This window comes from Neoarius graeffei, chromosome 11, assembly GCF_027579695.1.
Source record: "Neoarius graeffei isolate fNeoGra1 chromosome 11, fNeoGra1.pri, whole genome shotgun sequence".
Lineage (NCBI taxonomy): Eukaryota > Metazoa > Chordata > Actinopteri > Siluriformes > Ariidae > Neoarius > Neoarius graeffei.
Window position 1 is genome coordinate 2887333 of NC_083579.1, and position 23297 is coordinate 2910629.

Genomic DNA, 23297 nt, shown 5'->3' on the forward strand with positions numbered 1-23297 from the left:
CAACATTTTGAGGGTCATCTGGTCAAGGTCACCAAAAAGGTCAAAATCATTTGATATGGTACATGATGGGGTATCTCTCACAGTTTTCTTAGCGGTTGTTATAACACTAAAATAAGTACTATCGGGCAAGGTTTGTACTTATTGACAACACTTGTTTGCATGATTAGTTTCATCCATCCATCCATCCATCCATCCATCCATTATCTGTAGCTGCTTATCCTGTTCTACAGGGTCTCAGGCAAGCTGGAGCCTATCCCAGCTGACTACGGGCGAAAGGCGGGGTACACCCTGGACAAGTCGCCAGGTCATCACAGGGCTGACACATAGACACAGACAACCATTCACACTCACATTCACACCTACGCTCAATTTAGAGTCACCAGTTAACCTAACCTGCATGTCTTTGGACTGTGGGGGAAACCGGAGCACCCGGAGGAAACCCAAGCGGACACGGGGAGAACAGGCAAACTCCACACAGAAAGGCCATCGCTGGCCGCTGGGCTCGAACCCAGAACCTTCTTGCTGTGAGGCGACAGTGCTAACCACCATGCCACCCTGATTAGTTTCATTTCATTTTTCATTCTGTGCAAGAGAATGTATTTGTTTATTATCATTTTTTTAATAGCTGTTCTGGAAGAGTATATGAGGGTTCACATGCCAACAGGAAATGACGTTACTTTTGTGGACCTTGACCTACATGCTGTCTCCATCTCTGTGGAAACCAGAATTGTTCTGTCATGTTGTAATGTACACTTTGTTGTCTTCTCTGTTATGCATGTATTGTCTATGTATTTTCAATTTGGTTGAAATAATAATAATAATCTGCGGGCAGCACGGTGGTGTAGTGGTTAGCGCTGTCGCCTCACAGCAAGAAGGTCCGGGTTCGAGCCCCATGGCCGGCGAGGGCCTTTCTGTGCGGAGTTTGCATGTTCTCCCCGTGTCCGCGTGGGTTTCCTCCGGGTGCTCCGGTTTCCCCCACAGTCCAAAGACATGCAGGTTAGGTTAACTGGTGACTCTAAATTGAGCGTAGGTGTGAATGTGAGTGTGAATGGTTGTCTGTGTCTATGTGTCAGCCCTGTGATGACCTGGCGACTTGTCCATGAGATGAGATGAGACATTATGATTAAAACACAAAACACTCCACAAAAATCAACCATTGACACACACACATGTATGAATAGCATGACCAGTTTTGTGTCCCTTCCTCGGCAGAGATGTGACTGGTCCAGATGTTTTTTTAGGACAGATCAGTGATCTCGGCCCATGACTCCTCGAAGGTGTGTTGCATCACACCGGACACTAGGTGGCAGCAGGACGCCAACTGGTCTCCATGGCAACACTGGAGAAGAAGAGGAACACAGGAAGTTCATGGGGAGATTTGTAGAAGCTTTAGGTCTGTTTCGCTGTTTTTTTTTTTTAATTCTTAAAATGCAGAACAAAATTAGATAAATTAACTTAATACAACAAGATGTCCACTTTAATTAAAACGTTGACTGCATTATTCCTCTGAAGAAGCTTTTTTTTATCTGAATGTAAACAAGTGCAGTGAATGTGTGAACTTAAGTTTCAAATGAAGCACTTTGTCGCATTAATTAAAAAAAAACCTAAAGAAAAGCATTTTTAAAGTAATTGTAACTTGTTTTAAGTCACTCTTTAAGTCCATCTTACAGTAATCAAGATGAAAATAATTTTATAAATTTAGTTAAATAACCTAGCAACTAAAAACATGGCCTGTTTGTTTTTTTAAATAACAATAATATGAGTTAAGGTTTATGAACAGCTTTAAATATGCCTATTATTTCCTTTTAGTTTTATAGAAATGTGAGAAATACTTTATTGTTGTTGTTTTTGTTTAGAGCTGTTATGATGAGTTCAGCAGGAGACAGACAGCTCTCCTCCAGGACGTCTCAGGCTCCTGATCCTGATCCATTACAGGTAAAGCTTAATAATGATTGTTTTTTGGGGTTTTTTTCTGTAAGCAGTCGTGGAAATTCTCTCAAGCAAGAATCCATCAAGGTTAAAGAGTTTGCAGAAAAGCTCGAATTTTATAACATCAATAACCAAAGCCGAGTCAGCGTGCAGAGTGATCTGACTCACAAAGTTCTCATTTTATACAGTTTCAAAATAACACAGTGTATGCGAATAATCTCACTGGTTAACACATCACATCACATCATACCTTTCCAGTATTTTCTATTGGCCAGTACATCCCACACTTCTCATGTCTTGTGCCAAACTTTCCAGTCCATGAATATGCACGATTCAGGAAGACGTTCAAAAAATACGACAAGAAGTGATGCATCTTGAACAACACAGTATTCAGAGTGTACAATACATGATTCAAAATGACTGGAGCCAAATCAGCGTAAGATAAAGACTGATCCAGACTGCAGGTGCAGAACGAGCACAACACTTGATAAAAAGTAGAGTGCACAATACATGATTCAAACTGGCCTTGGCCGCGACCACCACAACATAGGATAAAAAATAATACATGATGCAGGTGTGGAGCTTTGTACAAAACAAGAACAATACATGATTCAGAATGACTTGCAACACTTGATAAACTGTAACACATTAGCGTGCAAAACACTCCACTACGTGAATCGCATGATTCAGAATGAACAATACGTCATTTAGATAGAAATGGGTCACTCGATAAAATGTAATGCATTAACGTACAGGGCCAGAACAACACATAAGAGTCATCCATGGATAATTACTTGATTCAGAATGAAGATCACTTGATACAAAATGGTCTTGGCTCGCTCATTACAGCATATAATAAAACTGCAGGTGCAGATGTTAGAACATACGTTTTAAGTAGGCCAGTGATGGAGCAGAAAACAACCTTTCAGTATAACCAGTCTCAATTTCTTTACTGTATTTACTTGTTGACTGCAATTATGATCATTCATAAATCAATTTATCATTACTTTTAATAGAATAAACTTCATTTACTTTTTACTGAAGATCAACATACTTGGATTTGAAGCAAAATATAATCAGTGTGTATGTGTGTGATTACTTCAGTGTATACGTGTGTGGTTATATACAGTGGTGCTTGAAAGTTTGTGAACCCTTTAGAATTTTCTATATTTCTGCATAAATATGTCCTAAAACATCATCAGATTTTCACACAAGTCCTAAAAGTAGATAAAGAGAACCCAGTTAAACAAATGAGATGAAAATATTATACTTGGCCATTTATTTATTGAGGAAAATGATCCAATATTACATATCTGTGAGTGGCAAAAGTATGTAAACCTCTAGGATTAGCAGTTAATTTGAACGTGAAATTAGAGTCAGGTGTTTTCAATCAATGGGATGACAATCAGGTGTGAGTGGGCACCCTGTTTTATTTAAAGAACAGGGATCTATCAAAGTCTGATCTTCACAACACGTTTGTGGAAGTGTATCATGGCACGGACAAAGGAGATTTCTGAGGACCTCAGAAAAAGCGTTGTTGATGCTCATCAGGCTGGAAAAGGTTACAAAACCATCTCTAAAGAGTTTGGACTCCACCAATCCACAGTCAGACAGATTGTGTACAAATGGAGGAAATTCAAGACCATTGTTACCCTCCCCAGGAGTGGTCGACCAACAAGGATCACTCCAAGAGCAAGGCGTGTAATAGTCGGCGAGGTCACAAAGGACCCCAGGGTAACTTCTAAGCAACTGAAGGCCTCTCTCACATTGGCTAATGTTCATGAGTCCACCATCAGGAGAACACTGAACAACAATGGTGTGCATGGCAGGGTTGCAAGGAGAAAGCCACTGCTCTCCAAAAAGAACATTGCTGCTCATCTGCAGTTTGCTAAAGATCACGTGGACAAGCCAGAAGGCTTTTGGAAAAATGTTTTGTGGACAGATGAGACCAAAATAAAACTTTTTGGTTTAAATGAGAAGCGTCATGTTTGGAGAAAGGAAAACACTGCATTCCAGCATAAGAACCTTATCCCATCTGTGAAACATGGTGGTGGTAGTATCATGGTTTGGGCCTGTTTTGCTGCATCTGAGCCAGGACGGCTTGCCAACATTGATGGAACAATGAATTCTGAATTATACCAGTGAATTCTAAAGGAAAATGTCAGGACATCTGTCCATGAACTGAATCTCAAGAGAAGGTGGGTCATGCAGCAAGACAACAACCCTAAGCACACAAGTCGTTCTACCAAAGAATGGTTAAAGAAGAATAAAGTGAATGTTTTGGAATGGCCAAGTCAAAGTCCTGACCTTAATCCAATCAAAATGTTGTGGAAGGACCTGAAGCGAGTAGTTCATGTGAGGAAACCCACCAACATCCCAGAGTTGAAGCTGTTCTGTATAGAGGAATGGGCTAAAATTCCTCCAAGCCAGTGTGCAGGACTGATCAACAGTTACCGGAAACATTTAGTTGCAGTTATTGCTGCACAAGGGGGTCACACCAGATACTGAAAGCAAAGGTTCACATACTTTTGCCACTCACAGATATGTAATATTGGATCATTTTCCTCAATAAATAAATGACCAAGTATAATATTTTTGTCTCATTTGTTTAACTGGGTTCTCTTTATCTACTTTTAGGACTTGTGTGAAAATCTGATGATGTTTTAGGTCATATTTATGCAGAAATATAGAAAATTCTAAAGGGTTCACAAACTTTCAAGCACCACTGTATGCACAAAAACAAGACAAAATGTTTTCAGAGTAACAAATTTCATCAACATTTCTTGTTATTGCTGTTCAATCTTAAGCTGTGTGAGGACGTGAAAACGGAGTCTTCTGATGGAGGGACATCTGAAGTGTCAGAAGTCTCTGTGAAGAAAGAAGAGACACTGGAGCTGAACATCTACAACCATGGAGACGACCTCAACATCTCACCTGAAGGTCTTGCCGTTAAAGAGGAAGATCCTGACAATAAAGACTATCTCTGTAAGACATCAGGCCAATCTGAAGCTCAGGAACACACTCACTAATTATTCTGCACTACACACTGTCTAGTGCATGAAACGTACAATCGGTGGTCATTTGGGATGTAGCTTCTGTCTCAGATTATTTAGTCACCGAATTGTGACTAAATTAAATTGTAAAGGATTTTTTTTTTATTGGTAAAGTGTGAACTTTGTATGTTTATAAAGAGTGTAATTATAGTACCTAGAAGTGGGAGCAACTAAATAATTATCTTTTTTAAATTTCGTTAAATACATTCCAGACAGGGGGCGGCACGGTGGTGTAGTGGTTAGCGCTGTCGCCTCACAGCAAGAAGGTCCGGGTTCAAGCCCCGTGGCCGGCGAGGGCCTTTCTGTGCAGAGTTTGCATGTTCTCCCCGTGTCCGCGTGGGTTTCCTCCGGGTGCTCCGGTTTCCCCCACAGTCCAAAGACATGCAGGTTAGGTTAACTGGTGACTCTAAATTGAGCGTAGGTGTGAATGTGAGTGTGAATGGTTGTCTGTGTCTATGTGTCAGCCCTGTGATGACCTGGCGACTTGTCCAGGGTGAACCCCGCCTTTCACCCGTAGTCAGCTGGGATAGGATCCAGCTTGCCTGAGACCCTGTAGAACAGGATAAAGCGGCTACAGATAATGAGATGAGATGAGACATTCCAGACATTATAAACAGATGATGACATGAACAATAGCAGCTATAAACAGTTGTTCTCTCCAGCCTGTTCTGTCCTGTGTTCTCTCTTAAAGTAGAATATTGAAAACAAAATTGCAGTTTGTCATGTGACTAAGAAACCAGAAAGCACAAGCTCCTCTGTTTGTCATCTCAGGGTACCATACCGACTAATACCTGAAACTAAATGTCTCTGAACATCTTAATCATATTAGACAATTATCAGTTGTTGGGAGTTTTTTTGTCCGGCCATGCACCCATTTTCTCTCCTGTGTGGTCACCTGCTACGATCCACCCACCAGCCAGGTTTCTCTGTTCATTAGGGTGAAGGCTAACACATACTTCCTTCAAGACATGTGAAGCCAGCCAGCCTCATCTTTTCCAAATGCTGCTCATGGTACATCACAGGACAGCAAAACATTCATGCATGAGCTCACACATGACACCGATTGGTTGTGATTAACAGGGGACAGAGAGTATGCCCCTGGAAAAGGATGTTCGACAAGCACATATATGGGTGTGATGGTTAGGTGTCCAAATACCTCTATCTGTATATGGCTTTAGGAGCATCACAGTAGCCCAGCTCCAGGGTTCTGAATTCAATCCTGAGCTTGGATTACTGTCTGAATGTGTGGGTGCATGATGCCCTGTGATGGACTGGCATGAATGTATTCGTATTTACTTCCAAAATGGGCAAGGCCTAAAATTTGCTACTGGATATTTATAGGACCCACACGTGGATCCTGGAATGCTTGAAACTGTACAATATCAACAGGACTAACACATACCAAGGAAATGCCCTGTCCCTGCTGCTGTTCTGCATAGGACTGAACCCCCTCAGCCCGATCATCACCAAGAGTGGCTATGGATACAGACTACGAAATGGAGCAACCATCAGCCATCTCCATGGATGGCATCAAGCTGTATGCCAGGTCTGAGTGAAACATGGACTCACTGATCCACACCACCAGGATCTACAGCAGTGACATTGGAATGTCATTTGGACTAGATAAATGTGTCCGGACGGTAACAAGGAGAGGAAGAGCAGTCAGAACTGAGGGGGTGGTGCTACCAGATGACATAATAGGAGACATAGAGATGCTGTCTCTGGTTCAGGAGGGGCTTGATATTAGGAATGTGACAGTTGTAGCCCCTTTCCTGAAGACATCTGTACATGGTGGCTCTTGATGCATTGACACCACCCTCAGTCCACTGTGAAGCTATCCCAAGTTCTTGAATCAACTTTTCTTGACAATCCTCTCAAAGCTGCGGTCATCCCTGTTGCTTGTGTGCCTTTTCCAGCCAGCCTTTTCAGCAATGACCTTCTATGGATTACCGGGCAGGGTTATCGGGCGGTAGTTGGATGGGACTGCTCCCTGCTGTGGGTCCTTCAGGATCAGGACTGTCTGACTTTTTCAGTCAGCCATTCCGGGTGAGTCCCGTCTATGAGCAGCTGGTTCATCTGTGCTGCCAAGCACTCATGTCGTGAGGTTAGATTCTTTAGCCAGTAGGCGTGAATCATATCTGGGCCTGGTACTGTCCAGTTCTTCATTTTTGAGACTGTTACTTGGATGACTGCCACAGTGATGGTTACTGGGTCTTGTTCAGGGAGATTGCTGTATTTGGCTCTCAGGTCTATTAGCCACTGAGCACTGTCGTTATGTGATTTTTCCTTCTCCCATATTCCTTTCCAGTATTATTCAGTTTCCAGCCTTGGTGGATCTGGAACCATGTTGTTATTACCCTGCCACTGGGTGTACACCTTTTGATGGTTGAGTAAAGAACATCCTATTTATTCTCCTGGCTTTAGCTTTGCTTGTGTACCTCCTTAGATGGGTAGCAGTCTTTGTTTGGCAATCTCTTTGTTTGGTAGGGCCTCAGGTATGGACAGCTTGCTGTATTTCTTAGGTAGTCCTTTCCTTGTCATACCTTTCTAGAATTCTGATAGCTGGCTAACTTCTCTCTGGTTTGCCTTGATCTTAGCCTCTAACCTTCTGCACTTATATTGCATAGGCATTGGATATTGCACCTTATGTTTTGTGTCCATCTTATAGCCAATTATTTCCAGGATCACTGTTGCTGTGATGTATATCAGCTTGTTGGTCTCAGTTATAGTCATAGTAGGGATCGTTCATACTGCTGCATTCACATCTTCTAGGAGATTTTCAGGAGGTACTTCACATAGTCATGGTAGTCGGGCACGATGGTTCAAGGTGTTCAGCTTCATTACTATCTTCAATTTCAGGTCAGCTGCTCGTGCATTAAGCTCTTGCTCACAATGGTGTGTTGCTGGGGGGTTCCCAGTCTCAATCTCTGAGTGTGGGGGTGATGCCCCCTGACCTGGCATCCTGACTCCTCCTTGCCATGGCATTCGTGATGTATCTCATCAATCTCTAGTTGTGATAGCAGTTGCTGTTTGTGGATATTGGAACATTGAGTTACTAGTTGTTTGAGTGTTACTGCAGATGTTGAGTATCGCAGCAGCCACTGGTCCCACATCCTTTGCATCTAACTCCTCTCTCTGGGGTTACTTGAATAGTAGCATTCTAACAGTCCAGTGTTCTCAGCTCTTGTCCATGAGTGTCTTGCTCTTGTTCTAGTAGCCCATTTCTCATCAGATTGCCCTGGTTCCTCAACACCTGACGTGGACCTTGTTAGACCAGGTGATGTCCGAGCAGGCATGACTCTTTATTTATTTATTTGTTTATTTTTCTGTCTCTCATTATGAGGTAGGCAAGTAGCATTAAGGGCTTTGCCTACAGACCTCAACTGGGGTGTGAACCCATGACCTCTTGCACCAAAGTGCACGAAGTCAGTGATGTTATCAACTGAGCTATCCACCAGCATTTTATATGAGAGAGATAATATATCTGTGCATATAGTCATTATTTTTGTGTGTACCTGCCAAATTGAGTTGGACTACAAACAATTCAAACAAGTAGCCTAATTTAAAACAAACGTGACCCTGACCAGCTAGTTACTAAGGGTGATGCAAATACTGTACTTCTGACAGTATGTCTTATTTGACCACTTGTTTATAGCCACATAGAAGCAAGAAATTCATACTCATGTAACTTATGTCTTGCTAGAGCTCAGTCCTGATGGACACCAGTAATCTCAACCAGATTACGTTGCATTACATTACAGGCATTTAGCAGATGCTCTCATCCAGAGCGACGTACAACATACCCAGAGCAGCTTGAGGAGCAGTTGGGGGTAAAGTGCTGTGCTCAAGGGCACTTCAGCCATTCCTGTTGGTCCAGGGAATCGAACCAGTGACCTTTTAGTCCCAAAGCTGCTTTGCTAACCATTAGATCATGGCAACCCCCACAGATGCTCCATGAATCTTTCTGGCAAGCTTTCTTGGGCAAATCTTGTATACAGTATGAATGTACTGTATATGTTCTCAGATGCGTATACACAGACGTTACCGACACGTTTGGATATTATTTCTTCCAATTGTTTTTTTCCTCTCCTCCCAGACTGTGAAGTTTGCAAATCCTTCGTATTCAACAAGTGTGAGCTTCATGGGCCACCTCTCTTCATCTCTGATACTCCTGTTCCTATGGGAGTCCCTGATAGAGCCAGACAAACTCTTCCTCTTGGACTAGAGATTCAGAAGTCTGGTATTCCTGATGCAGGCCTGGGAGTGTTTAATAAGGGTCCCTGTACACTTCCAGTCGGTGCACACTTCGGACCCTACCAGGGAGAGCTGGTAGGCCGAGAGGAAGCCATGAGCAGTGGATACTCCTGGGTGGTGAGTTTATTATGAATTTATTGTAAAGATTGCATATTTTTAAGCAACAAAATGTCACCACTGGATTAAGGGAACTCCGATTAATATCATGTTGTTCTTACCAATGATATGTGGAGTAGGGGTGTAAATCTCAAGTTTTATCACATTGTGATCCTACATCGATTCTTTTAGCCAGCAATCTGATGATTTTCGATGCCACAAATTTTGCCACAATGCAGTTTGGTTTGATACTGGGGTCTGTAGTCGATCTGAAATGATACGATGAAATTTCACACAATCTGTTGCATTTCTATGAACTCCCAAATGCAAACAATATAATATGAACATAAATTTGAGCATTATATTGGTGAGGGTTGTTTGTGTATTTACAGTATCTATGACAATCAGGTACAGTTAGGGTTAAAAGTTATAGCAGTTTTAACTGTAAATGAAGCCTAGCCTATAATTTAATGTCAGTCTTACCGCTTCAGTCTGCTCTTTCAAAATAATGTTTCTGATGCCCAAACAGTATGTTTGTTTAATTTTTTATTTTTGTTTATTTATTTATTTTTTAATGTTCAGAAGCCTGTGGCTATAATGCCTGCTTCCTTTTTTTCACGGGTGTTTCTTTTTTTAACATCTTCACTCTGACATTTTCTTGTCTATGACCTTTGTTTTACTACTTTGTGCTGCTTTTGCATTAACTAACTTGGTTGTGATTGACCAATGAGCCCAGTCCCAGACCATGCACACAGCATGTTCTCATGTGCACCACGAATGATGGGCACATAGTGAAAGCCAATAAAGTGCCAGGCAGGGTTGGTAAAACTTTATGGTTTTATTTGAATACAAACATTTTCATAAATTATGTGAATTTTCATAAATACCAAATGTCTTGTGTCCATCTTGATAAATGAGGTCCCTGACCTTTAAATTTAAAACAAATCTTTGAATCGGGATCAGTCATATATTCATGACCAGTGCTATACTGAACTAAACCAACATTATCTCACAAACACTTACGGTATGGCAAGTAAATATTTTACAGAATTAATATTTTGGACATGAAATTTGGGCATTTTTAATTCTATGTTTAGAGGCCAAAACACAAGGGATAGAGCTTTATCAGAGAGTCTGATTCAACAGCACAGCTTTGCCATTTCAAAGACATAAAACCTTTGAGTAAACACTTCTTCCTTTGCTGAAATTTTAATGAAAAGCCTTGCCTGCATTTTCCTATAGTTGTTAAATTCACCTCAGAGGTGTTCTGTGAAACCCAAGATACAATCAAGAACCTTTAATTCTGCTTTCATGATGTCTAATATAATATTGACATGAGCCATCATTCTCGTTCCTGTATACCTCACTTAATTTGAAGGCTTATATTGATTTAATTAAGAAAATGTAAATGTGTAATTTTTCTACAGATATGCAGGAGCAGGCAGTGTGAAGAATACATAGATGGCAAACGAGAAATTCATGCTAATTGGATGAGGTGAGGAATGCACCAGTTACTGGGTCTTTAGTGATTGATTTTACAGCTCCTAATTTGTTGGAAGAACTTTATCTTCCTCCTGGCTCTGATATCTCCCCCATGCTTTCTTTCAGTCTGTAACCCGGATCTGATTTTTTTTTACCTTTTGTGCCACTTTGCATTATTCTTTTAGGTATGTGAATTGTGCCCGTGATGATGAAGAACAGAATCTTGTGGCATTTCAGTATCGAGGGGAAATTCTGTACCGTTGCTGTCAACCCATTACCCCTGGACAGGAGCTTTTGGTGTGGTATGAAGAGGATTATGCCAAAGAACTCAGTTCTGCATTTGACTACCTCTGGAACAAAAAGTGCTCTATGAATGGTAAAGTCCGTCCATATATCCTGCAAATCTTTTCAGCTCTGTTGAGTTATATTTGTATTGTGGAGGAGCCCTGACAGTTAATGTTTGTCCAGATCAAGCACTGGCTTCAAGAATGAGGACTAACATGTATAGCAAGATCATAGCTCTCCTTAAGTCGTGCACCCCAAGATCTGCACCTTTATGTTACAGCAAAGCTATTTAACAAAATACCTAAATAAACCAATATGTTTAGATTTAAAGATTGAGACTGCACTTCAGTTCGAATATACTGGAAGCTTGTTCCATCATTGGGGAGCTTTGTAAGAAAAATGTTTACCCTTGCTATAGTCTACGTTGTTCTAGGTTCTAATAAATAACCTGCACCTTTTGATTAAAACAGGCGTTTTGGATCATAAAAGACCAAATATTTGCTCAGGTATTATAGGGTGAGACTGGTCAGTGCTTTTTAGGTCATTAGTAGCATAATGAATACATAATTATTATTGTACCCCCCTCAAACAAAGTTGGGGGGGGGTATATAGGAATCACCCTGTTCGTCCGTCTTTCCATATGTCTTGTAAGCACAACTCCACCTAAACGATTTGATGGATTTTGATGAAACTTTACACAGTTGCAGTATACCCCCTGAAGATGTACAAAAATAATTCCGGTCCAAAGTTTCAAAGGGGAGATAATTCAACTTATTCCCTTACATATGGCAATATATGATCACAGGTTAGGAAGTGCAACTCCTCCTAAACGGTTTGATGGATTTTGATGAAACTTTATACAGTTGCAGTATACCACCTGAAGATATGCATGAAGGAAAATAGTCCCGGTCTGATGTTTCAAAGGGGAGATAATCCAACTTATTCCCTTACATATGGCAATATATGATGACAGGCTCGTAAGGGGGGGGTTATTCTATAGTGAGTTTACTCACAGTTCTAGTTTTACTGGGAGCCAATGCAGTGTGCATAAGGTAGGGGATGTTTGATCAGAATTTCTGGTTCAGGTAAGGACTCTGGAATAACTGGAGCACCTATGTTTAGTTTATGCACCTACAGTAACAACCAGACGGCAAGGTGTGACTACAGCCTATGAGGTTTTAGAGATTTGTCTGCATCATTTTGTGACATTATGCCTCTTAGCTTAACAGTGTTTCTGGGAAGAAAGTGTGTTGTACAGTGGAGGTGACTTTAACCAGAGCACTCCCCCAGAGAATTAGTTGTGGCCAGTTCCTACCCACCAGGTAGGTCTCCTTTATCATATAATGGTGACCAACCAGAAAGGGTGAAGGCTATCATGTGTGCTTCCTCTGAGACGTGAACTCATCCTACTGCGTCTTCCGCTCATAAGGGTGAGGACCTCTCAGTTTATTGTCGCAATGTGAGAGTAGTTTTGGTCAGGTACAGGGTATTTTGACCACGAGTTGGCCTAGAGGTTAGTGTGTCCGCCTCTCGACCGGGAGATCATAAGTTCTACTCACAGTCGGATCATACGAAAGACCATCATAAAAATGGTACCTACTGCCATCTGGCAAGGCACGCTGCAATGCAGATGCAAGTAGGGAATCAAACTCTCGTGATTACCAGAGGACTAGCCCCCACCTGTAACTCTAGCTATATAATAGGCAAGGGTTATAGAAATGAAAATTGGCACTGCACCCACACGCCTCAAAGAGCTGGGTAGTACTGGGACAGGAGACTGCCTGGGAAGACCAGATCCTGGTGTGAGAGGGACTTTGACTTGACAAGTTATTTCACTCCAGTCTTAATGTCCTTTGCGAACAGTCCCCTTAGGTGAGTGTTGCATCCACCAGTTCCCTGTGGTGTGATTTGTTGTTTCCCTCAATGAGTCCTAGGATTGTCATGTCATCTGCAAACGTGAAAATGTAATTGAATTTATGGGCAGACAGGCAGTCATGAATGTACAGTAAGAGTCTTGGGTGGAGGCAGCAGCCCTGGGGTGTTTCAGTGCTGATGCCCAATGCTGCAAGTCTAGAATCCAATTACAGGTGGGATTAGGAGGCTCCAGATCAGCCAGTTTTACTCCTAACTTAGTAGGCTGGACAGTGTTTAAAGGAGATACACAGAACCTCTATTTTTAAGTACATCTCTGAGTGGGATAGTATTTCTATCCTTGACTCTTGTATGCTGCATAATTGGGAATAAAAATATATATTTTTGAGAGTTAAAATCGACCGCAAAGTTGGCATTCGAGCTTACCCGCTGAGCCAGCCAGCCCTCGGTGGGTAACAACACAGCGGGAACCGGTGCTATAGATCAAAGCCAGACTCGGCAGGCGAGAGTTGTTGCAATGGCCTCTTTGTTCAGATTTATTGGAGATTCTTCAGATTCCTCAGGTAATAATACATCTGACTGTGAAAGTCCTGAAATTGCAGTGTGTGTGCATGCTACTGCTATACACGTAGAACCGTATCAGTTCGAACCATCGGAAAGTGAATCCGATAGTAACACATTGGCCATGAAGGCCCCCACCTTACAAAATAAAGCCAGAGAACAAAGCCGTCTCGAGAATTGGATGGAATTGAACTGACAGTCTCATGACTCTCATTAAAACAGGATAGGCGTTATAACTTGTGCAACATACATGTACATGCATGCATTTTCACTGATAAAACGTAAAAGGCTAATGTAGAAATAGGGTGGGTGGAGCACAGAAGCACGGCAGGCCAGAACTGAGTCTTCAAAACCCTTTTTATTTTAGCTTTTCAGCTTTAATTCTTCTCCCACGCATGCACGCGCACACACACAAATAAGTGTTTTCGTTCGGGGAGAGAGCTCCTTTCCTCTGCTCTCCCTCTCCTCTTATAGGGCGCGGTCACTGGGGAAGACACACAAACACAGGTTAATTCCCGTCAGGTGCAGTGATTCTGCCACTTACCTTCTCTGACTCCGCCTTCCATTTACAGACCGATGCTTGACCACGCCCCTGCTGCCACAGCTAATTAAATAATCAGATGAACTGAGACAATCACATTCTAAAGCAAATTAAACAATATTTTACCGGTAACTTAAATACACAATACAAGTTACATGTATTAATCTAAATGCAGGTAAATGAGTGTTGTTGTTTTTGTTATGTAACCAAATGAGAGCCCCTCCTAGAACTGCCACCTTATTGTGGTGGAGGGGTTTGTGTGCTTGAATGATCCTAGGAGCTATGTTGTCGGGGGCATTATGCCCCTGTTAGGGTTTCCCAAGGCAGACAGGTCCTAGGTGACAGGCCAGACCAAGAGCAGTTCACCAAAAACCCCCTATGGAGAAAAAATCCAGGACCGTGACGTCGCCCGGTAGGACGCAGCCGGGGCCCCACCCTGGAGCCAGGCCCGGGGTTGGGGCTCGTATGCGAGCGCTTGGTGGCCGGGCCTTTGCCCATGGGGCCCGGCCGGGCTCAGCCCGAAGAGGTGACGTGGGCCCGACCTCCTGTGGGTTCACCACCCACAGAGGTAGCAGTAGGGGTTTGGTGCAGTGTGGATTGGGTGGCAGTCGAAGGCAGGGGCCTCGACGACCTGATCCCCGGACACAGCGGCTGGCTGTTGGGACATGGAATGTCACTTCGCTGGGGCGGAAAGAGCCTGAGCTTGTGCGGGAGGTTGAGAGGTACCGGCTAGAGATAGTCGGGCTCACCTCCACGCACAGCTTGGGCTCTGGAACCCAGCTCCTCAAGAGGGGCTGGACTTTCCACTTCTCTGGAGTCGCCCGTGGTGAGCGGCGGCGGGCTGGTGTGGGCTTGCTTATAGCTCCCCAGCTCAGCCGCCATGTGTTGGAGTTTACCCCAGTGAACGAGAGGGTCGCCTCTCTGCGCCTTCGGATTGGGGAGAGGGCTCTTGCTGTTGTTTGTGCCTATGGACCAAATAGCAGTATAGAGTATCCGGCCTTCTTGGAGTCCCTGGGAGAGGTACTGAGGGGTGCTCAGACTGGGGACTCCATTGTGCTACTGGGGGACTTCAATGCTCACGTGGGCGATGACAGTGACACCTGGAGGGGCGTGGTTGGGAGGAACGGCCTCCCCGATCTGAACCCGAGTGGTGTTTTGTTATTGGACTTCTGTGCTAGTCACGGTTTGTCCATAACGAACACCATGTTCGAGCATAGGGGTGTCCATAAGTGCACGTGGCACCAGGACACCTTAGGTCGGAGGTCGATGATCGACTTTGTAGTCGTTTCATCTGATCTCCGGCCCTATGTCTTGGACACTCGGGTGAAGAGAGGGGCTGAGCTGTCAACTGATCACCACCTGGTGGTGAGTTGGATCCGCTGGCGGAGGAGGAAGCCGGACAGACCTGGCAGGCCCAAACGTATGGTGAGGGTCTGCTGGGAACGTCTGGCCGAGCACTCTGTTGGGGAGGTCTTTAACTCCCACCTCCGGGAGAGCTTTTCCCAGCTTCCGAGGGAGGCGGGGGACATTGAGTCTGAGTGGACCATGTTCTCTACCTCCATTGTGGACGCAGCTGTTCGGAGCTGTGGCCGCAAGGTCTCCGGTGCCTGTCGTGGTGGCAATCCCCGAACCCGGTGGTGGACACTGGAAGTAAGGGATGCCGTCGAGCTGAAGAAGGAGTCCTATCGGGCCATGTTGACCTCCGGGACTCCTGAGGCAGCCGACGGGTATCGGCAGGCCAGGCGTGCTGCAGCTCGGGCAGTTGCGGAGGCAAAAACTCGGAACTGGGAGGAGTTCGGGGAGGCCATGGAGAAGGACTATCGGTCGGCCTCGAAGAAATTCTGGCAAACCGTCTGGCGCCTCAGGAGGGGGAAGCAGTACTCTACCAACACTGTTTACAGTGCGGGTGGGGAGCTGTTGACCTCGACTGGGGACATTGTCGGGCGGTGGAAGGAATACTTTGAGGATCTCCTCAATCCCACCGTCATGTCTTCCACTGAGGAGCCTGAGGCTGATGACTCAGAGGTGGATTCGTCCATTACCCAAGCCGAAGTCACTGAGGTGGTTTGCAAGCTCCTCGGTGGCAAGGCACCGGGGGTGGATGAGATCCTCCCTGAGTATCTCAAGTCTCTGGATGTTGTGGGGCTGTCTTGGTTGACACGCCTCTGCAACATCACGTGGCGGTCGGGGACAGTGCCTCTGGAGTGGCAGACTGGGGTGGTGGTCCATCTTTTTAAGAAAGGGGACCGGAGAGTGTGCTCCAATTATAGGGGAATCACACTTCTCAGCCTCCCAGGGAAACTTTACTCCAGGGTACTGGAGAGGAGAATTCGACCAATAGTCGAACCTCGGATCCAGGAGGAACAATGCGGTTTTCGTCCTGGTCGCGAAACACTGGACCAGCTCTATACCCTTCATAGGGTGCTCGAGGGTTCATGGGAGTTTGCCCAACCAGTCCACATGTGCTTTGTGGATCTAGAGAAGGCATTCGACCGTGTCCCCCGTGGTATTCTGTGGGGGGTGCTTCGGGAGTATGGGGTTCGGGGCTCTTTGCTAAGGGCTGTCCGGTCCCTGTACGAACGGAGCAGGAGTCTGGTTCGCATTGCCGGCAGTAAGTCAGACCTGTTCTCAGTGCATGTTGGACTCCGGCAGGGCTGCCCTTTGTCACCGGTTCTGTTCATAATTTTTATGGACAGAATTTCTAGGCACAGCCAGGGGCCGGAAGGAATCCTGTTTGGGAACCACAGGATTTCATCTCTGCTTTTTGCGGATGATGTTGTCCTGTTGGCTTCTTCAAACCAGGACCTTCAGCATGCACTGGGGCGGTTTGCAGTCGAGTGTGAAGCGGCTGGGATGAGAATCAGCACCTCCAAGTCCGAGGCCATGGTTCTCGACCGGAAAAGGGTGGCTTGCCCTCTCCAGGTTGGTGGAGAAGTCCTGCCTCAAGTGGAGGAGTTTAAGTATCTCGGGATCTTGTTCACGAGTGAGGGAAGGATGGAGCGTGAGATCGACAGGCGGATCGGTGCAGCCTCCGCAGTGATGCGGTCGCTTTACCAGTCCGTCGTGGTGAAGAAGGAGCTGAGCCAAAAGGCGAAGCTCTCAATTTACCGGTCGATCTACGTTCCGACTCTCACCTATGGTCATGAGCTTTGGGTAATGACAGAAAGAACAAGATCGTGGATACAAGCGGCTGAAATGAGTTTCCTTCGCAGGGTGGCTGGGCGCTCCCTTAGAGATAGGGTGAGAAGCACAGTCACTCGGGAGGAGCTCGGAGTAGAGCCGCTGCTCCTCCACATCGAGAGGAACCAGCTGAGGTGGCTCGGGCATCTTTTTCGGATGCCTCCTGGACGCCTCCCTGGGGAGGTGTTCCAGGCATGTCCCCCCGGGAGGAGGCCCCGGGGAAGACCCAGGACACGCTGGAGGGACTATGTCTCTCGGCTGGCCTGGGAACGCCTCAGTGTTCTTCCCGAGGAGCTGGCCAAGGTGTCTGGGGAAAGGGAAGTTTGGGCTTCCATGCTTAGACTGCTGCCTCCGCGACCCGGTCCCGGATAAGCGGAAGAAGACGAGACGAGACCAAATGAGAGTTGCATCTTACCCGTCTGTGTTCTCGCTTCTTGAAGGCTGAGCTTGTGGCTGATTGTTTTGAAACAATCTGACTTTCAGTTCTTCGTTCATTCACTTCTTCCATGTAAGGGTGAGATATTGCTGCTTTGGCAAACATATCCAGCAGGGGGGAAAAAAGCATATCCAGTGGAGAAGTCTAACGACTGGTCCACTCATTCTCCATTTTCTCCATACTGAGTACTCCAGTATTACTGCTTGGCTCACACTCTGGGAGAACTGGTGCAACTGCACTTACATTTCTTGTAGTTTTCTTTTCCTTTAATTGTTGGTACTGCACCCTCTTTCAGTACGGGCTTATAACCAATGCTCCTCAACAGATCAGAGGTTTCGTACGAGTCGTCAGTAAAATGTGCAGAGCAGAGGAGAGACCACTTCGTAGGCACCCAATCCTTGAATTTCTCACAAAATGCATCTAAATCTTTGCAGTTTGAACATTCTTGGGCCATGAATGCAAGATAAATCCAGCTTTTGTCGTGTTGATGCACTCGCCAGCAACACATCTACATGGCATGGCGATAAATTACCTCAAAATGGAGGATCAAAGATGCAGTTAGCTCTTTGTTTAAGTATTGCGAAAATGGCGATGAGACCGATAGCTTTCCTGCTGTGACGTCACAGGTGTCAAGGTCATTCACTCAGACCGCTACCTGTATGAATCACTTTAATCAGAAAAATTACTATATTAGATTTATTGTTAATGCTTAAAACTATTCCTGTGCCATTCTTGAGGTCTCAAGGCATTTATAAACAAAAAGTGAGGCCATGATTCTGCATATATGCTTTAAGGTTGAACTGTTGTCCAGAAAAGCATGCAGATGCAAGTGTTGGTGTTGTCCAGGTGTTTAAGGGCTGAGTGGAGAGCGAGGGCCACAGCATCATCCACTGATCTCTTTTCCCTGTCGGCGAACTGAAGGGGATCAGTGTTCACAGGTATGATAGAGTCCATGAATCTCAGCACCAGTTTTTCAAGGTACTTCATGGTGACTGATGTGCTCACCACCAGGTGTAAATCTTTCATGCAGGTTGCATGTGGCTTTTTGGGAGCTGATACAATGACTGAGTGTTTAAAGTGGTGCAGGACAACAGCGTAGGCCAGTGAAGTGTTGAAAATGTCAGTGAACACATCTGACTGCTCAGCAGCACAGGCTTTTATAACTCTAGGTGACACTCCATCCAGCCCTGCTGCCTTATGGGGGTTGACTTGCTGCAGAGACCTGAGGACCTGTGTGTCACCTGGAGGACACTGCCAGTCCACATGGTGGTGTTGGTAGTGCAAGCAAGGTGTCCTGGTGGGAATTGTCAAAGCGGGCATAAAAAACATTGTCTTTTTGGGTTGATGATGTCTGAGGTAGTGATGGTGTGCTTGTTCCCTTGTAGTTGCTTGTTCCCTTGTAACAGTTTGGATGCCCTTCCACAAACTATGGCTGTTGCCAGCATAGCAACATTCCAGTTTTTGTGCATGGGTCCTTTTTGTTGCTTTGTTTGATATCAGCAGAGCATAACAGGACAGCTTGTACTTTTGGTTGTTACCTGACTGAAAAGCCATGTTGCATTCCCTGATCTTTACAGTCCTGCAGTTCAGCCAATGCGTTGGCTGACCATGTTTGCACAGTCCTCACCATGACTGGTTCAGCTTTAAGCTTACTGGTATGTGAGGACTGCAGCAATATGGCAATGTGGTCAGATTTAACAAAGTTAGGCTTGGTGGCTGCAGTGAATGCTTTTTTTTATATTACTGTAGCTTACTGACCATGCTGTAGAGTTCCCACAATGCTTTATCCATGTTAACTGAGGGGAGGTGTAAACAATGCTCTATATGTTGTGCCGTAGTTCTCTTGGTAAATAGAACGTCCTGCATCTAATGGTCAGATATTCCATATTCAATGAGGATGAATAGGCTAAAATCTTAAAGCATATATGCAGAACCATGGCCTCACTTTTAGTTTATAAATGCCTTGAGACATCAAGAATGGCATAGGAATAGTTTTGAGTGTTAACAATACATCTAATATAGTAATTTTTATGATTAAACTGATTCATATAGGTAGCGGTCTGAGTGAATGACGTTGATGTCCGCGATGTCACAGCAGGAAGTCGATTGGTCTCATCGCCATTTCCGCTATACTAAAACACAGAACTGACTGCAACTCCGATCCTCCATTTTGAGCTGATTTAGATTAGATTAGATTAGATTAGATTAGATTAGATTAGATTAGATTAGATTCACTTTATTCATCCCACATCGGGGAAATTCACGTGTTACAGTAGCAAGAAAATGTCATACAGATAACAAATAAAACTGAAATAAAAATTAGACAAATGAAAGATTAAATACAGAGAGCTATTTGCATTATCTACCGTGAAAACGTATAGAAAAATTGTCTTATTGAGAGGCTCAGAAAAATTGCGCATTACAGGTAGACTCTGTGTCTGTGTGTGTGTGTGTGTATATATATATATATATATATATATATATATATATATATATATATATACACACACACACACACACATATATACATAAATTATTTATATAGTATGGATAAAAATAGTTTAAGGCCTATATTATTGCACATAATAATTGCATCAATGAGAGATGGCAGAGGTAGTAGTGGTGAAGTAGTGCAAATATAATGACAAACAGGTTATTGGTGCTACATTACAAGTTGCGGGTGTTATACAGTCTGACAGCAGCAGGTATGGCGGTATCTCTCCTTCTTACACTGTGGGTGTAGCAGTCTACTACTAAAAGAGCTGCTTAAAGCCCCCACAGCCTCATGTAGGGGGTGAGAGGGGTTATCCATGATTGATGTCAGCTTGGCTAACATCCTCCTCTCACCCACCTCCTTAATGGAGTCCAGAGGACAGTCCAAGACTGAGCCACCCCTTCTGACCAGTTTATTAAGTTTCTTCCTGTCCCTCTCTGAACTTCCAGACTTTGGCCCTTCTTGTACAGGACATCTGTGTTGCTAGTCCAGTCCAGTTTGTTGTTGAGGTGAACACCCAGGTATTTGTACTCCTCCACGATCTCAATGTCCAAACCCTGGATGTTCACTGGTGCAATTTGAGGAGCCGTCCTTCTGAAATCGATCACCACCTCCTTTGTCTTGCTGGCGTTGATGCGCAGGTGGTTCAGTTCGCACCAGGTGACAAAGTTGGTGATGACCTCTCTGTACTCCAGGTCGTCCCCCTCTGACACACGTCCAACGATGGCTGTATCATCTGAGAACTTCTGGAGGTGGCAGCTGTCCGTGTTGTAGCTGAAGTCAGATGTGTAAAGAGGAAAGGAGAGAGCACTGTACCCTGCGGAGCCCCTGTGCTGCAGACTACCACATCAGACACAGTCGCGGAGCCTCACATACTGCGGCCTGTTAATGAGGTAGTCGATGATCCATGCAGCCAGGTGGCAGTCGACACCAGCTCCCTCCAGCTTCCCCCTAAGCAGTGATGGCTGGATTGTGTTGAAAGCACTGGAGAAGTCAAAGAACATGATTCTCACATTGCTCCCAGTGCCCTCCAGGTGCATTTATCACCATGCCACGCAGATGTGTTGCTGGCGGGTGCATCAACATGACAGAAGTTGGATTTATCTTGCATTCATGGTCCAAGAATGTTCAAACTGCAAAGTTTTGGACGCGTTTTGCAAGAAATGCACGGATTGGGTGCCTACGAAGTGGTCTCTCCTCTGCTCTGCACATTTTACTGATGACTCGTACGAAACCTCTGAGCTCTTGAGGAGCGTTGGCTATAAGCCCGTACTGAAAGAGAGTGCAGTACCATTAATTAAGAAAAGAAGACTACACGAAAAGGAAAGTAAGTGCAGTTGCACCAGTTCTCCCGGAGTGTTAGCCGAGCAGTAATGGCAGAGTAATCAGTATGGAGAATGAGTGGATCAGTCGTCAGACTTCTCTGCTGGATCTGCTTTTTTTTTCTTTCTTTTTTTTTTTTTTTACCCCTGCTGGATATGTTTGCCTCAGCAGCAATATCTTGCCCTTACGTGGAAGAAGCAAATGAATGAAGAACTGAAAGTCAGATTGTTTCAAAACAATCGGCCACAAGCTAGACCTTCAAGAAGCGAGAACACAGACAGGTAAGACGCGACTCTCTCATTTGGTAACATAACAAAAACAACACTCGTTGTTTACCTGCATTTAGATTAATACATGTAACTTGTATTGTGTATTTAAGTTACTGATATAAGATTATTTAATTTGCTTCATAATGTGATTGTCTCAGTTCATCTGATTATTTAATTAGCCTTTTACATTTTATCAGTGAAAATGCATGCATGTACATGTATGTTGCATAAGTTATAACACATATCCTGTTTTAATGAGAGTCACATGAGACTGTCAGTTCAATTCTATCCAATTCTCTAGACGGCTTTGTTCTCTGGCTTTATTTCATAAGGTGGGGGCCTCCATGGCTGACATGTTACTATCGGATTCAATTTCCGATGGTTCGAACTGATATGGTTCTACATGTGTAGCAGTAGCATGTACGCACACTCCAGTTTCAGGACTATCACAGTCCAAAGTATTACTATCTGAAGAATCTCCAATAAATCTGAACGAAGAGGCCATTGCAACCACTCTCACCTGCTGAATCTGGCTTTGGTCTATAGCACCGTTTACTGCTGTGACGTGACCCACCCAGGGCTGGCTGGCTTAGCAGGGCAGCTCGAATGCCAACTTTGCGGTCGATTTTAACTCTCAAAAATATATTTTTTTTAATTCCCAATTATGCAGCATACAAGAGTCAAGGATGGAGATACTATCCCACTCAGAGATGTACTTAAAAATAAAGGTTCTGCGTATATCCTTTAACGTCTTTACACCATGACTGTTTGCAGCAAAACACACGTAGGAAGCACCACAGTTCTTAAAGCTCTTCCATGCTGTGGTTGCATCTGTAGAGCATGTAGCCTGCTGGCGTAATGGCTGTGCAGTCTCTCATGTATTGCTGTGTGGTGATTGTGCAGTAAATGTCGGCAATTTTATTATCCAGCGATTGCATGTTGGCTAGAAGAATACTTGGGAGAGTTAGCTTATCACAGCTACCAAGGCACCAGAATCACCATTCAGCCCCTCCCCACCTGCCCTGTTTTCTCCTCTGGCATCTGATTTCAGGTGAGTCTGGTTGGCCTCCATGGTGTCGTAGCCCCAGGAATGCAAGGATAGTGATTAAATTCCACTGCAGTGCCAGCTTGTCTTATATATATAAAAGTGTATTCTGGTCATATATGTGCAGTTGCAGTGGTCAAAGATAAATAGTGCAAACACTCAAAAATAGAAAACTAAGTAAAAAGTGACAGAGTTCCTCAATATCGCCGTTAGGAGCGTCATCTTGACAAGATAGTGCTCCCCAAAAAAATTATATCTAATGAGCAAGCCTGAGATGATGGTGGCAAGGAAAATCTTCCTGACACAACATGAGGAAGAACTATTGAGAGGAACCAGACTCAAAAGGGAACCCATCCTCATCTGGGTGACACCAGATAGTGTGATTTATTAACATGTCACTTCTGTAACTGTGTGCTATATGGTCAAAAAGTGCAATAGTGTAACCAGGAGACTCATTACAGTTTTAACATGAAGTCT

The 23297-nt window shown here is 44.4% G+C and overlaps 1 protein-coding gene across 3 annotated transcripts in view; it reads left to right on the plus strand.

Annotated features, from left to right (window-relative positions):
• The first annotated feature begins 1344 nt into the window (after nt 1–1344).
• LOC132894041 (zinc finger protein 271-like) overlaps nt 1345–23297 on the plus strand; it is a 78273-nt gene continuing 56320 nt past the window's right edge. For 2 of the 3 annotated variants that reach the window (XM_060933271.1, XM_060933268.1), the window contains exons 1-6: nt 1345–1393; nt 1857–1935; nt 4737–4914; nt 9079–9353; nt 10760–10827; nt 11000–11190. In XM_060933271.1, coding sequence (XP_060789254.1) covers nt 1864–1935; nt 4737–4914; nt 9079–9353; nt 10760–10827; nt 11000–11190 — 784 coding nt within the window. In that variant the 5' untranslated portion in view covers nt 1345–1393; nt 1857–1863. Of the gene's footprint in view, nt 1394–1856; nt 1936–4736; nt 4915–9078; nt 9354–10759; nt 10828–10999; nt 11191–23297 lie in introns of those variants that run through there. The other variant, XM_060933269.1, reaches the window with a different exon arrangement.